General features: G+C 39.6%; 2 protein-coding genes across 2 annotated transcripts; one reads left to right on the top strand and one right to left on the bottom strand.

The window, feature by feature from the left end:
* The first annotated feature begins 514 nt into the window (after positions 1-514).
* On the top strand, positions 515-6,081 carry LOC122410186 (probable serine/threonine-protein kinase DDB_G0281745). The gene is made up of 4 exons (XM_043418281.1): positions 515-1,633; positions 4,498-4,679; positions 4,771-5,446; positions 5,677-6,081. Exons 1-4 carry the CDS (start codon positions 1,610-1,612, stop codon positions 5,998-6,000), a joined length of 1,206 nt encoding a protein of 401 aa, XP_043274216.1. The 5' UTR covers positions 515-1,609; the 3' UTR covers positions 6,001-6,081.
* Positions 6,082-6,356: 275 nt separating this feature from the next.
* LOC122410187 (CKLF-like MARVEL transmembrane domain-containing protein 4) lies at positions 6,357-16,170 on the bottom strand. Its single transcript, XM_043418282.1, has 5 exons — positions 15,617-16,170; positions 11,650-11,811; positions 11,043-11,216; positions 9,794-9,892; positions 6,357-9,671 (listed from the first exon to the last, which is right to left on the bottom strand). The coding sequence occupies exons 2-5, from the start codon at positions 11,782-11,784 to the stop codon at positions 9,534-9,536; spliced, it is 546 nt and encodes a 181-aa protein (XP_043274217.1). The 5' UTR covers positions 11,785-11,811; positions 15,617-16,170; the 3' UTR covers positions 6,357-9,533.
* Between the last annotated feature and the right edge of the window lie 471 nt (positions 16,171-16,641).

The following is a 16,641-nucleotide window of genomic DNA, read 5'->3' as shown; positions in this document are numbered from 1 at the left end:
ATTCGTTATTTTGCTGGTTTAAAGAATCGACATTTCTCTGTATAAAAAAGCTTTTAAAATAGATAATAAAATTTGTTTTTATCGCGAACGTATGTCGATCAGCAATAGCGAGAAGTGAGAGTTTCACGAGTCAAAGTGCGTGTCTGTGTGTGTGTGTGTGCGCGCCTCGGGATTCTCGGCATCCTTTCGAGGTGCGACCTTCAAGACTGCACGAGCGATTACTGCAGACTATCCTTATCTTTATCGTAGCGAGATTCTCTCGAGGTCGATGATTTTATCAATGTTAATGTCAGAGAAATGATATAGCTCAACCGTCCAGGGTTTCTTCGCGCAGCCTTTGTTGTTACCTACGTTTTTACGGAGCAGCGGCGATCCTCTTCGTGCTCGCGATCACGCGCGGCGGGGGGGGGGGGGGGGGAAGGAGGGAGTACGACGAGCAACAGGGACGAGGCGAGGAGTCGATTGCGAGCGAAAATGATTCGATTTTTGTTCTCGTCGGTATACTCGATATTCCGAAGCAATTTTCTTTATCCGATCGAAAAATCTAACGGTTTTCACAGAAAAATTAACGTGCGCGCGATGCAGCGAGTCGCATTCGACAGCGCTGCTTCGTCCTGAGAAAAACTGGGTCTATCGGGTGTCGCGAAACTCGAGCGAGGAAAGCAGCAGTTCGACCGTGGGGTTCCGGGGCATTGAATCTGCGCACGTCCGACGACGCTTGTCGCATTGACCGTTAATTCGCTCATCGGTACGGTGCGCCATTGGAGAGAAACGCGTGCGAGAAATTCGCGATCCACTTATGCCTCCGATGTAGGTTATAACTTTGGATCGCTCGTGTTCCACGGAGTCATAAAGTGGCGAGCGTCGTCGCACCGGATCGGGGTACGCGCCGCTCCTCGGAGGATATCTCCTGCGTAACACACCCCGCGGGGAATGGGATCCTTGTAATCTCCTCAAGACCCACGTTACAGTGGGTCGTGTTTCATCGCTGCCTCCCGAATGTCAAAGGTGGCAGGGAACGCCGAATAAACGGGGTTTGGACTGAAAACGAGAGATTTTTCTGAATCCTGAAGCGACTCTGAAACGTTTTTATCGTTTTCATGCACGCTTTTGCTCACGCAGCACTGCTCAACTGCGCGAGCCCGGACTCAAGCTCGCAACAGGCTCACTCCGCAAGCTTCTACTCCCGAAGGAGCTTCGAGACGAGCGCGAGGAGGGAGAAATTTGTCGCAAGGACGCCGGAGAAATGGGCCGGAAGGTAAAAGAGGGAGTTCGCACGACGTAACGCGCGAGTTTATTTTTCAGCGTAATTTTTATTCGAGGCTTAGTAACGCGCCGTGTCCAACATAAATCTTCCCACGTTGGAAGAAAGTCTTGAGAGCTTCTGTCCGCAAAAGTTCGCGTCGTTTGCCTCCTCCGTAGCGTTGCCTTCGTCGACGTAGTCCTCCTCGTCTTCGCCTTCGTCGTCGTCGTCGTCGTCGTCGTCGTCGCTGCTGCTACTGTAGCATTTTAACGGGGATATAGGTATAAGAACTCGTGAACGGGGAGTAGCTCGAGACAGTGTCCGGCATAACGCACCACACCCAGTCGCCGGAGAGCGAGCCCAGACATGGCTTTACACAGCAGAGCAATCGTGAGTTATATTTTCATTTCGATCTCAGTAGCGTTTCCATTCTTGAGCTTTTTCACTTATTTATTTGCTGAGGTAGTGAAACGTCTTCGTGAAAATTTGAATCACCCTCGACTGTTACTGACTATACGCGATTTTTTATGCGCTCGCCAAAAGAGCTCGGAGCACGTTTCGACTTATTTCTTTGCTGAAGCTTCACTTTTTTCAAATGATTCTCAAAGAATATCATTTTCGTATGAACTCGCGGGGGCTTTACTATTTTTCAAATGCTCGACCACTGACATCTGTTTTTCTTAAGAATCCGTTGGGAGCGTATGGTGAAAGACGGGGAGTCGGCACTCGAGCGTGCGAAATTAAATTTCCGGTATTCGAACTGTCCGCGCGGTCTTCGAACTCCAACGAGCTCGTGATATAACTTTTACGAAATTTCAATACCGCGATCTCAGTAGATTTCGTTCCAACTGCGGATTATCGGCTAAAATTTCGCTTCCGTTGGCAACGTCCAGTCTGGAAAACCCTTTTTTCTTCTCCATGTGGATGCTGATGTGCATATAACGATTAGACGAATCGACGCGTCAGAAGAAAAAAAGGCGGCGCGAGGCGACCCCGCTCTGCATGGGACGACTCAATAATCCGATTTTCCAGGCCGCATTTCCAAGTGCCAATTAGCAAAGAGATTGCTCAGAACGAGTCGACATTAAATTGCTAATAAAAACGCTATTACCGACTCGCGATGGCTCAAAACGCGTCCGCTTTCTGTCACTCAACATGTTTTTCTCGTTTGATCGAGAAAATCATCGTGGACGTAGGAGCTCGATGGTTGGGAGAAGAAATAAAAAATTACATTATCGAAGGCCCCCATAAAGAACTCGTAGGACTCGGCAGGTCGCTCTACCGAGCTGGAAAAAGCATGGAAATCGTAAGAATCGGTCGTCCAAGTTTCGAAGAGTTCGAAAAAAACACCCGCGCTCGATTTTTCTCGTCGAAATTCTGCATTTACAAGCCACACTCGGTGCAATTGAGAATTCATGGCAACGCGAGACTTTCGTTCGGAAAGACACAATGGCGTCAGCACGGCCAAACACAACTCGCGGTTTTCCTCACATATTATAGAGATCCGCCGGAGCAATCTAATGTTTCATTTATAAATTCCGCGGCAGGCACTTGATGCAATGCGATTTTTAATGGCGCCATTTCTCACGGGAAATCGCTTATTACTCGATGAAAACACGCTCCGCTCTCGAGGCTCATAAAAGATGAATTTTCCCCTATAAATCGTAAACAAATCGATCCGTTTTGGAGTCTGAAAATGCCCTTAATCAAACGATCTCCGGAAAATTGAGTCGAAGATACCAAGTTTCGTGCTGTCAGCGAGCAGCGTGTTTATAAACTATTAATATTCAATTTTTAATAAATGAATGATTTAACATATTTTCTATAATCAATAATTCATTTATCATTTTTAAAATTATGGAAAATTTCTTCTAAAGATTTTCGGAAAACTGCGGGAAGGATATCGAGTTTCGCGTTCCGAACGTACAGCAAACGACAAATTTTTCAATTTCATAAATAAATAATTAAAAATTAATTTAATTTTTTTCAGTAAATCATTAATTCATCATTTGATCAATTATCAAAATAGAGTAAAAGATATGTCAAGTTTCGTGTTGCCAACGTGCAGCTCCTACGTAAATAAACAAAATTCTTTGATCGCGATTTGCATCATCGTAATAACCGTTTCGTCCATAATAATCCTTGTAGACTTGAAAGAAATACAAATGCCTGATAACGTCTCGGTCTACTTTTACTTTCATTAGCCACCGAATGCGGAGAACGCTCGCAAGAGAGAGACGTATATATAAACGAATTGAACGTATTGTATAAGACGTGTGCGTTGTGGAGAGGTAAAACACGTTGGGAGTTGCGGACGCGTGTTACACGTAGGGTCGAAAGTGAAAGTGGTTCATCTCGTGAATCAAAAAATAAATGCTTGAACCGGTGCGGGCCGTTTGGTGGGTCTCTTGCGTCATAATGTTTAAATTGTAGGATATCGAGAGCGATCTCGCGAGCGCGTCGACGCACGAGAATATTTTCGATCGTTGATATCTCGTTCCAGCGGTCGCGTTCGGCCCTCGTCCGTTCGCTTAAGTATAACATTATTGCGCCGGTAAATTGCATGAAAACGAGAACGACGAGGGGACTCGAATGTATTCGAAAAAGTACTTGGAACGACGAGAATTTTGTTCTCGAGCGTCCGGCCCACCCGGAGCCTCCTTCCAGTCGCTTTTCTTCTGGATATTTTAAAATACGGAACGAAAAGTCATGGCTCTCGAGCACATGCAACGGAACGCGGCAGAGTGACTAAATAAATTGAATTCTTGGCACGCACCCTCGAATCATGCTCCGATCGCGCCCAAAGTATGCCCGCCGTTACAGCCGCTCGTGTACACGCGCTCACGTTTGAGAGCAAAGGAGTCAAACAGCAGTGGCAAATAACCGTGTAAGTAACAAGCAGAGAGAAAAGAGAAAGTGATTGAAAAGTGTTTTACGCGGTTCATGGCTTCGAGTTGGGCGTATCGACGCATAAAATTCTCGAGAATACAGAATATTCGAGAATACGTCGTGCGCGGTGCACAGAAATGTGGAGCGACTTCTGATATGCATGAGGAAAGTAGGCTGACCTTTACGTACGGATGGAGAGAATTGTGTGACGCGGCGATCCTGTCGAGTCCGAAGGCGCGTGTACGCAGCTCCGCGTTATTAGAATCGAATGAAATTATTGTATCGATAAAAATAACTTGGGCGACGAGGATAACCTGGCGTTTTTTATTTAACACAAAAGTAATCGTGCAAATTTGTCTTTTCAGTTGTTACTATGCATTCTTGGATACGCGAGTGCGCAGTATTCCGAGGTCGACGTTTTGCCCCAGCGAACCGGCACGACCTCGAAGCCTCGTTATCAAAAGCTCCACAACCCTCGACTCGCTAACGGAGCGCAGCTTCAACCGATCGGTGGATCGGCACGTCCCCGACGACCCATTCCGCTGAGGTAGACTTTTCATTTCGCAAAGATTAAAAAATTAGTGCGGTCGTGCTGGAGTCCCACGAATTTGAACAATTTTTTATTTTATCGTATCCAGCCGACCGCGTCCGGTGCCCACGAGCGATGCTCCAGGATTGGCCAGCTTCGCGAATGCCAGGCCAAGGCCCGTGTTCATTTCGCCCCTCGCTGTAAAGGCCGCCAGCATTCCAGCCGGTGCTCAGGAGCGACAGCAGCAGGAAAACAACCAGCAGGACAAGCAATCGCAGCAGCAACAACGACAACAGGAAAAACAACTGCAGCAACAATCATTGATAAAACCGGTGAGCGAAGAGGCCGAAGAAGAGGAAGAGGACGTGGCACAAGCGATCGCCAGCCTCGGGGCTGTCTCGAGCTTTTCTCCACAGTCTGGCAACCTCGTCGGCGGCCCATTGACCCCCAAACCTGATCTTGGCTTGGGACAATTTCGCGGAGCTTCTCCGTCGCCACCTCTCGCTCGGCCTGCGCCCCTGCCCGAACAAAACCCCCCTCCCGTACAGTACAGACCGCAAAAGCCCTACAAACTCCGCAAACCCGTTGTCGAAGATGTACCAGAGGTCAGAATCACTGCGAGACAACACCAGCAACCGCAGCCTCCCGTAAGGAGCCCGTCAAAAGCCCCCGAAATCAGGGACAGGTATTCCGAATCGCCACGTGATAATTACTCCGAAACCCGTGCCAAGTATCCTGAGCCACCGCGCGACGGGGCGACTCGGGACAAAAAACCGGTCGCACAGGTAATTCGTTCAAGATTTCACACCCACTTTTTATAATATTTTCCTTTTTTCGTCAAATACGAAAAAATTATTATCTTTTGGGCTCCATTTCCGGTTACTCGTTTCTACTCCATATTTATTTGAGAGTTGGAAAGTGATTTTTTTTTTTTTTTTTTTTTCCGATAATTTTTCTGTGCGTGTGAAAACAGATCGAGGGACGAAAAATATTGATATTTTGTGTGGGTTTAAAGATAATCCGACGATGGAGGGAAGACAATCCGGACGGCTCGATAACGTGGGGTTTCGAGAACGACGACGGTTCGTACAAGGAGGAATTGATCGGTGTCGATTGCATAACTCGTGGTAAATACGGTTACATAGATTTGGATGGTTTTCGTCGGGAATACACTTACGAGACTGGAATAAAATGCGACGAGGAACAGCAGGAAGAAGAACGGGAAAATGGCTTCGTCGATTATCAGGAGAACAAGCTCGTTTTACCGAACGGTAAAACGATCGATTTATCGAGCATGGGGAAAAAACAAGCTCGACGACCGCAGCCCATTTATAATTAGGCTCGTACGTTCTTCGTAAAAATTTGTACATTTTTTGTCTCATTCGTTTTTTTAGTAAACCTTTACTATACAAAAATCAAAGCGTTGGGAATTTTCTCAGTTTTTCACCCTTCCAAATTCTGCAGAGTGCGAAGAGTTTTTAAGGTCTTTATAGAAAAAATACGAGAAATATCAGAGTTTGAATGAGATAAATGAATTTCTGGGCTCGAATCTATTTGGCTTGTCACTTCAGCGATAAGAGGAACAAAAATTTCACAATCTCGAAGATTCGCATGCATTTTCTCGAGCTCCTTAAGTATTTACAGTTTTCGTTTTTTCCGAATCATCAGCGCATTCGTCGTTTCAGCGAACGTCGATTTTGGGCAATTACTAAAACTGCGTTTTTATTTCACTCTATTAAGACGATTTATTAACAGATCGTCTACGAAGATTTCACAAGGTATAACACATTTTTTTCTACATTTCTAGAATCATGTTTTCGTCGGATATATTTCTTGACATTAAGCCCCGGAATGATGATGTATTGGCATCGTTGAACTCGAGTCTCAACAAAATATGATTCAATTCTATCGTCTTAGTGCATCGCAGCGAAATGGAATACTTGAAGGATCGAATTAAATCTAGAGTCTCGAGAAATGACTTGCACTTCCGATATAAAAACTTGACGAGAGTCTTTAGGCAGAAAAATTGATCGTCCAAACTTGAAATAATGAAACTTTGAATAAATACTCAACCCTCCAGTGCTTGAATGAAAAAACTGAAATTATCGAAACGTTCTCTCGCGACGATTTTTCCTCGTTAGAAAAATACCATGGAAATGAGAATTTCCATGATTCTGCTCGAGTCGATTATTCCTTCGCCACAGCCAATACATCCGTGAGCAGCATATTTTCATTACAACTTACATTGTTCGAAAATATAAACCAGTTTTAACGCAGCAATATAATATTATATCGAGGATTCGTGGTATAACGTATACGAAGTAATAACAAGCAACGAGTCGTACATCATTTAAAGTTTCGTTTGTAAAATTGATAGCAATATAAATTTGCATAACTGGTAATTTGCTCTGCAAACTTCGTTCTCTCGGTATTTTCTTTCTCTTTGTTTTCAACGCGCTAAAAATCGTCAACAATTTATATTCGTGTTTGAATAATAAAGCTTTATCTTGTTTAGAATTTTTCAATAACGTTATTCGAGCTTCGATATTATTTCACTCCGATATGCGTACAGAGCGGGACGAAAATTATTTACACGTACGTATTGCTCGTTCTATAATTTTCACAGTGATATATTCATAGTCATATGCATATATATTGGTCCATTGATTTGTGGGCATGCATAAGTAACCACATTAATTCCACGAACAATAATTTATTGTCATGAACTTTCAACGTTTGTGCGAAAGAAACATTTGTTCTCATTCCACGCAGCTACATTCTCGAATGAAACGAAAATTAGTAGTAAAAAATAAAGAGCGGTAAGAAAGAGAGGAGTGAGTAGATCGAAAGAATCGATGAATATCAAAACTGTGTAAGTTTGAAAATAAAAACTTACCTTTGTAGCGAAAAATGTCAAGTCTCAAGAGAAACAAAGTCAAAAAAACGATTGAGAACGTATCGAAAATTCAGTTGGATATGAACAAACATGGAATTGACAAAATTCTACGAGAATTTAACTCGAAAATCTTAAGGACAAATCGATCGAAGATATTTCGAAGCAGAATACAAACCTTTTTCAAGTCGCACGTTTCTACTCTGCAGTGTATTTTTAGAAACGAAAGACAAACGTAGCGTAACGATAAACGATGTAAAATTATTTTATAAAGTAATTCGAATGATAAATATTCACAAACGTATGAATAAAAATGTCTGAAATATTGAAAGAGTTCAATCGTTGATTTAAACTAACGGTTTTCGAGTGCTACAACACTTTGATAAACTAATGATTCTTCGAATCTACGAAACGAAGAGATGAGCCAAGTTTTCACAGCATGCAAGTGGTCTTTTCAAGCAACAAATATTCAAAAATTCATTTTTTGGAACATAATTACACGCAAATTATTCGAGCAATCAATTAGAGAACAAATTCGTAAGAAAATAACTAAAATTTAAAAATGTCTTATAGTGACAGCAATGAGAAAAGTTACGAATAAAAGTAACAGTCAAATTCGTCTTTTAAAAAAAGACGAGGAAAAAAACTTCAAACATATGTTTATAATACTTTGTGGTTTTCATAACGTTTTTTTTTACAATGTTAATATAATGAAGATATTACAATAAGAAAAAAATTATTGTTGATTTAAGCCCAGTTGAGGCAATAATAATCTTAATAATAAAAAGGATATATTCAATAATAATAAATAAATGGAACGCGTGCAACTGTAATCGGAGATGTTATCTCTCGAGCTGAGAAGAGCTTCGTTCCAGATTTTCATTCATCATTTGACACATCTACAGAATAAACTAAACTATTTTTTAAAATATCATTCATATTTAAAAATCTTGAGTACTTTCCAATCCAAAAGAACAGTCTAATTATTGATAATATTAATAATACGAAAAAACGTAATATCGAAATCGACGTTTTATAAGTGATGATAAGAAATATATAGCACATAAAGGTATTTGCAAAATAGCTTAAATATATATTATCTTTGATCAATGATTTGATGGAAAAAAAAAGAGAGAAAAAAGGCAACGATAATCGAAACGAGAAGAGTTTGAAAGGACATAAGATAAAAGTTACTAACAAAAATATATGATTTTAGTGTTTAAGCAGAGTTTCGAAAACATTCTTCGGAAAAAATGTTTTCGTATAAATAATAACCTCTTAAGACCGAAACGCGGTAAGAGCGTGTCATCGTGTAAGAGCCATTATGCCGGAAATCGTTTTGCGAAAGCAGCGAAATAAATATTTTGTGTGTGCACAACAGACTCTTAAGAGGTGCGTATTTATATACTTAAGCGTACAAGATACATGTCTTTGTATATATGTATGTATATTTAGGTTGTACTTGGATGCACATACGGATGGAAAAGCGTTACCTAACGAGTGGCATGTGATACGTAACGCTGAGAAACAAGATACTCATTCGTGCATAGATTTGTAACAGGTATATGTACAGTCTCGATTTTCAGTTGTTTTTCCCTTCTCTACGAATTCGTCAACTCCGTACACGTCTTACTTAGATTCTGATTCGTTTTTCTCGTTTTTTACTTTGGCGTTGATGCGATGTTGAAAGTGAAAATGCATTGTTTTCAAAAGGGTTCGAGTGTCTTATGCGCTTTTCTTTTGTCAGATGCATCATTTTTAGGCGATTATTTGGTTAGTTAGGAATGAAGAAGATTTCACTCGACTCGCGTTGAGCGCCCTTAAGCATCTCACGTTGTTCTGTGATCCGTTTTAAGTAAAAGTAAACATTGTAATAAATAAAGAAAAAGAAACTGAAAAACTATATTTAATCAGGCTCGTTTTCTTGTTTTTCGTTGTCATCCCTCATTTTCACGTCGTTTCTCGTGGTCGATTTCTTTTTAGTAAGCGGGACTCGTGACCGTCGAAACTTGCTTCGATGATTCGTGCTGGCCTTGGGCTGGGAAACCACGCTTAACACCGTTGAACTTCAACCAGGCGTCGTAACCGTACGCCACCATAGCGACGAACCCGAAGAACTGCGGATTTATAAAAGTAAATAAATAAACGATGAAAAACAGGATACACGTGAGTTTTTCGTATTCCGGTGCTCCATCATCGATATTCTTCGAACATTGTTTGCACTCCGGCGTAAACTTACCGCAGCAACGCCAAATCCTTCGCTATGTCGAGCCCAATCGGCCGCCAGAGATGCCGCCAACAAATAAAAGACTGTCCAGAGAGCGCAGTAAATAAATTCCTTAAAAAAAAGAAATAGTTTTTCGTTCATATCTGTAAAACTCAACAAGGGTTTCAAAATTCGAAATAAATCCTTTAATTCCGAGCGTTTACAAGCAAATGTTCGAGCTATCGATAAATCAGCTATATAACTATAAAATAGTGACGAATTTTCTCTATTTGGAGTAAAATATTTTAATGCCAAAATTTTTGGTCTTTCACAAATTTCTATAAATATTCGTATTTTTGTGCAACTATGATTCTAGTGCATTTCATTTTAGTGTTTGAAAATATAATGAGAATATGCATAAAAAGAAAATCAGCACAATCATTGTTTTTGCATGAATTATATAAAAGTTATTGGAATGAGAATTCTAATGTTTTCTAAAGTATTTAAAAGTTCTAACTATTCATAACATATCATTGGAAGAAAATAATAAATTTTCTAATTGGAATAATGTATAATTGTAGTCCGTTTATTCGAACAAAAAATACATACACCGTTCCAAATTGATGGAAAAATAATAGGAGATTTTGGCTGAAAAAGGATGTGCGAGGTGATTTACTGGCACGGTGTCGAATGTCTTTTGCTATTTTATACATACCTGCCATTCTTTTTCGTGTATCGTTTCCACAACTGTTTAGAACAACGAATTGATGGAAAGAAATTTGTAACAGTAGTGTGATTGAGATTTAGATAATCGTGAATAAAAACCAAGTTCGTTGGTATTCAAGAATGGTTGAATTTTGAGAAATTTGTTTCATGTATTTCAATTCTATCGATTCTGAAGTGAGTGAATGATTGGCCAGAACTTTTGATCTTATTCAAATAAACACCATTCCTTGAAAATAATGTCGGGAAAAGTCGTTCAAAAAATGACACTCAAGGAAGAACACGAGATCGATTTTCTCGTGGGGAAAATCGGTATTATTCGCAAATTTTCGTTTCTCTCTATTCAAGCATCCCCGTAACAAAACATAAATAAATAAAAAAAAAAAAGAGTAACAAACGTAGCCAGTGTAGTCTCGAAAAACTAGAAATTTCTGTAGGCATCTGATTCATGTTAAGGCTGCAGAGACAAACGAATATTATCGCAACGTTTGACTTGATCGACAACAGTGAACATCTTCATATTTTTAATGTTGTTACGAGATCGTTGAAATATTCTTACAATTTTTTGCCACGGTATCCTGGAGAATTTTTCGACAACGTGGAAGATATAGAAGGCCAATAAAAATCCTGTGATCCAGAATCCAAGCATTGCTACTGTGTTGAACCAATTACCTCGGCTATGGTTACTGTCTGCTGATACAGTTATGCATATGAAACCGAGGAGATCCATAATCTACAAATTCAAATCGAAGCATCAATATCGAAGAGATAAAAAAAAACAACTTAAGCCAAGTATAGTAAATAAGTACAATCAAAATTCTGGCACGAAATTTGTTCCATATTTTTTTCAATAATTCTTCTCACTATTCCGTAAAATTTACTGAAAGTCATTGGAAGTTGACAAATTTGTGAGCTCGTGCTCCGATTGGAGACGATTAGCGAAAACGAAACAAATTTTCAAAAGTTTTTTTCTCAAGATTTTTAACAAATCACTGAGAATTAATTAGAAATTTCCCTTATTTATCGAGTACTCGAATATTCTATCAATGACCTTTTGTTAAAATATTATTTTCAAACTCATCGATGATCTTTTTTTTAATATTTTGCAAAAAATTAATTTTCACATATGTAGATAAACTTGTAATATTAATGAATAAAAAACTTACGAGTTGTGCTGCTTTCAGCATGCCAGGAATACTTCTTATGTAAGAGGGATCAAATCGTATATTTTGTTGTTGAGTCGTCGAGCTTGTGGTGACGGTTGTCGTCGTAGTGTGCTGTCCTGGGAATCCTGGATCCATTTTTTATTCCGTTCAGTGTATTCTTTCCTATAAAAATGATTAAAAATATGTTCAATTTTCCGTTTCGTGTTTTGCGCTACAAACGAATCCCGAAATTCTCCGGAAGTACTTCGAAACGACAAATCAAGTTGATAAACAGCTGCTCCGGGAGTTGGTTACAAAAAATCTCGATTCATTTACCGGTTAGTCAGGGCCACCTCACACATTCTTATGCGCTCGAATCAAATTTACAAACTCGTTGTGCAACGACATTTCCGTCTTTCACTTTCGTTATCATTCAGGATTAAAATGGTCAAAAAATCGACTCAATCGTGATTACGATTGTGTCGACAGAATTTTTTATCCCTTTTTTCAATGACCTAATTGCATAATTTCTCAAATGAAATTACAAAAAATTAAACGAAATGAAAAAAAAAAAAAAAAAAAAAAAAATTTGCAATTCCGACATCAATCAAACGGGGGAGATAAATTAAACGAGAGACGTTTCTATCCCAAATATGTTGATGACAGATTCGTGAAGAAGGAACTATTTTTCGTTCAAGGTTCTAACGGTAAGTGGCTCTACGTAATGTGAATAATACGAATGACCTAAGAGAAGGATCGTTGGAAGGTCCGGAGGAGTTATTCTCTCAACGATCCTGTATCTTGTCTCTGAGGCAAAGTCTTGTCTGGAAATAGAAAATGACGTTCGGGGGCGATACGTGTGGGGGCGTTGGCGGATGATAAATCGATCGTACGCGAAATAGAATTTAAAATGATTGTTTTTATGTTTTTAAGAAACATTTCCGTTATCGCGATGTTCTTTCTCGTGAAAAAATTCGTTGCCGGAAAATTTGATCGAAAAACAGTTATTGAAATACTCAATTGAAATCTGATTGAATCTTTTAAAGTTCTATTCAATGCTGTAACGGCTCGTAATCCTCAAATTCCTTTCCCACACCAACACACCGAAACCTTTTGCATCCGCTCTATCCTCAAAATCGTCTTTTTTGAAAAATACTTTTGCGGAGGACACGATTACTAAAAAACTATTAATGCGATCTATACGAAATTTATACCACTTATTTATTATAACAATAGCCAGGGCCTGGACGAAGGATTTCGTATTTTTTAGTAATAAATATTGTAACAAAAAAACCGAGAATTTAGCACCTCAAAAAATGAATTGTTTGTTAAAACTGTCGCCATTTTTTTAAAAACAAAATTATTACAAATCCTTCGTCCAGGCCCAAGCTATTATTGTAATAAATAAGTGGTCAAAATTTGGTATGGATCGGATTAATAGTTTTTAGTTGTCATGTCCACCGCAACTGATGCTTAAAAAAAGGTGCTACTTGAATACAGCTGGAGTTGCGCCATTTTGAGAAACTTTTTGATGAAAAAGATTGTACAAATACATGAAAATATGCACTAATCAATGTGTCGTTCACAATTTTACAATCAACATTTATTTTCTTGTCGAAATAAAAAATGAAGAAAATCACGTTTTTCCGCCCACTGCCAGTGTATACAAGGCCTTCAGTTCATCTCCATCTTCAGAACGATTAATAACCCGTACACTCTCTAATCTGCAATACCAATTCAATAAACAACAATTCATCTTTTATCCATTTCATTAGAGTGATTCAACAGTTGTTCAGTCGGTAAAAATCCTGCTGCACGCGGTTTATTCCGAGTAGTTTAATATTTGAAAGAAAATGTGGTAAACATTTACAATACATACTTTTGCTAAAAATGGTCCAACATTTTTTTTCAGCATTATTATCAACGAAAAATGATATGGGGGTTTATTTAAAGAGGGAAAGGTACGAACCTTTCCCTCTTTCCCCCAAAAAAAAATGGAAACAATCCGAATGAAATTTCAGTTTCTTCGCTATTGTCATCAGTGAAAAATGGTCCCAACATTTTTCGCAACGTGTAATACTGATAAAAAATGATATTACGATTAATCTTAAGCATGGTGAAGGTGAAGAAAACACACAATTTTGTTGTTATGATCGAAATTTCAATTTCTCGGTGCAAGAGGGCGTAATTTTGATTTTTCTCAAAAAATCAAGGATGTCCGAGAGTAAACCGTGGGCAACCATTTTGCAGCTATCTCTCTCGCACTCGCGCAACTGATAAATCACCTTAATTCTTTCAAACTCTTTTCGAGTCACGCGAAGCAATAAAAATAAAGATGAAACTTATTATTCATTTCCCTGGAAAACAATGATCGTTTTTATCATATAATCGTGGGTGAATGACCACCCGAAACACTAATCGTGAGTGTTATCGATGACGAGAGCAAACTGAGAAAGAGACCGCGTGTCTAGACACGAGCTGCGTCGTTTCATTCATAAAAAATGTTTGTATACAACGAAACAGTTTTATGGACGTAATTTTTAGGTTAAGTCGTAACAGAAATAAAAAGGGGTCAATTAGAATTTTAAAGCGATTGTTAATCGACCACGTTTCAACTCGAGTATAAATAATGATTGTTATTAAAAAAGAGAAATGGTTTGTTTAATTGAATCAATAAAAATATGCCAAAAAGTATCCGAAGGCGACTGCGCATCGAAATAAAATAATATTAAGGACCGAACGTAATTTCTTGGTTCGCTGGAATAATCGGCAGAATTGAGAGCGACTATTGGAACACCCTGTGTAATCGAATTTTATATTCATTCGTATTTCGTATACGAGAGCTCTCCCGCATAGCGCGAGTAAACATCTGTTTGGTGTACGCCCACCCGGAGTGCTTTAACGTTACTATGTACACATATTTATTTACACGGTATAATGAACAATTTCGACAAGGTCACGTGCCGTGACGAATTCACGACGAAGCGTTATCAGTGTTTCGACCTTCTCACGTAAATAACCCCAGGAGAAGTTCCTCGAGCGAGAATAGTCATCGCTGAAGTACATTCGTGTATGTTTTGTATGAAAATCGATTCCAATGAAATTACAATGAGTAAAAACGCGTTGGGAATCAATTTGAACACGTTATTATCCGCACAGTATGTACAAAAAATGAGCACACATCGATGCGACATGTAACCTAAATATGCTGCGGTTGATTTTAACGAGAAAAAATGAATCGATTCGTAATCACTTAATCTTGACCTCGATTCGAAAATTACAAGGAATATTAAAAAATGGATTGTGTTTGATCAAAAAAAGATTGACTCGCAATCGATTTCCTCAACACGATTTATTATACGAAAATTACTTCACGCATCGATTCGCAAATGCGAAGAATTTCGATTGCATTTGTATATACTCGATACGCCCTGTTTACCACACAAATCATATCTAAATACACGTTATCGTGTGTGTGGGTTGAACAAAAACTTATGCGCATACAACTACATCTTTGTTTCATGCGAGATATCGAATCCACATGATAAATGACGTTAATTTGATAAAATAACGATTTCTTTCCGAAGTTTCCACCATACGTCTGTCATCGAGTCTTTCGAAAATGAAATACTGAAAAACATTCGGCTGTCGAAATGAGGCGTCGCCGCGTTCATTCGCGAAAATGTCAGAGGCAAAAAAACGCGTTATTCATATAATTTATGTGAGGACAGATGAAGGGGGAGAGGAGAGAGATGGGCTGTAAAATGCGATCGGTCCCGATCGATTTGACATTGTTTTCCTTACAATTCAAATAAATTGAGAACTTTTGTTCATTTTCGAACGTCACCGGTACAATTCTCACATATGTAAACGTAATTGAAATTTTCAATGATTCACAATAAACAGCTAGAATCATCGAGAAACTGGAGATCGTTAGGGGATTCGTAAAATTCGTAATATTATTATGCATGACAGTAATAATACTCACGGTAGAAGAAAAGTCCAGTATATTGAGGAGCGTGTACTACGCCCGGAAAACGTGAACACGGTGATCTAATCCCGTCACTCGGTGACTCGGTTGTTGGCTTCTCTCGCACACTCGCGTGTTATAACTGTGCCGCAGGTTTTTTTTTCTTACGTTGAAACGACGACAAAAAAGACGCCGAAAATCACGTAGAGAAAGCAGAGATTTTTTATTATATCCCTTCACTGTTTAGGTAGCGCTACACGTAATGACCAAAGACGTTGAATTTTATTCGCGAAAAATGTTCAGTTTCGATGTCAACAGAACAGCGCCATAAGAGAAATCGTAAAACGCGGCACGTAAGGGTGTCAAGCTCTACGGACTTGCAATGCAGCACAATGGATGCGCTCACTTTTGGAGGACCCAATTTACGACTCCGGCTCGAAAAATCGGAGAATCCAAAGCACTGTGTGTTCTGCGCCGCGGCAAAGAAAATGGCGAAGCGGGGCAAGCGGGAAGCGAGTTCACGCACCAACGTCAATATGCAATCATATGCGAATGCGACGCCGCTGAGCGCAGCGAGCGGGAATGTGAAATGTGAATTGTGAATGTGTGTGTCGGGAGAAATCAACGCGGGATGCGCAGGTGGTCGAGGTTGCGGCGTTCACGGCGCAGGCGCCGGGTGGGTTTTCGAATGTTACCGCTAAACACGTCGATGGCATTTGTTGTATGTAAATCAATTAATAACTTTTGTGATTTAATGAGAAATCATTCGAATCTACTGAAATTAAATTTTTCTCGTTTCCTACTGAAAACAAACATTCAGAAGCAACTACCACGAATTCTTCCGATGTGATGCCTTTTCCTAGCGGTCAAAAAGAGAAGCTGCCCAACCGTCCCACTCCGTACGGTCGGTATTCCAGATTTATTCGACCGTTTCACGGAAATGAAAGTTCGCATTTGCTCTGCTGCGCCGTCGGTACGTAATAAATGCGAAAAACATTCTTGTTGACCATCAAACGATTCTGCATCGATCAACCATGCATCAC

This window comes from Venturia canescens, chromosome 4 (assembly GCF_019457755.1).
Source record: "Venturia canescens isolate UGA chromosome 4, ASM1945775v1, whole genome shotgun sequence".
In the NCBI taxonomy this organism is placed as follows: Eukaryota; Metazoa; Arthropoda; class Insecta; order Hymenoptera; family Ichneumonidae; genus Venturia; species Venturia canescens.
Note: the sequence above shows the minus strand (reverse complement) of the source record. Positions and strands in the feature narration are given on the sequence as shown.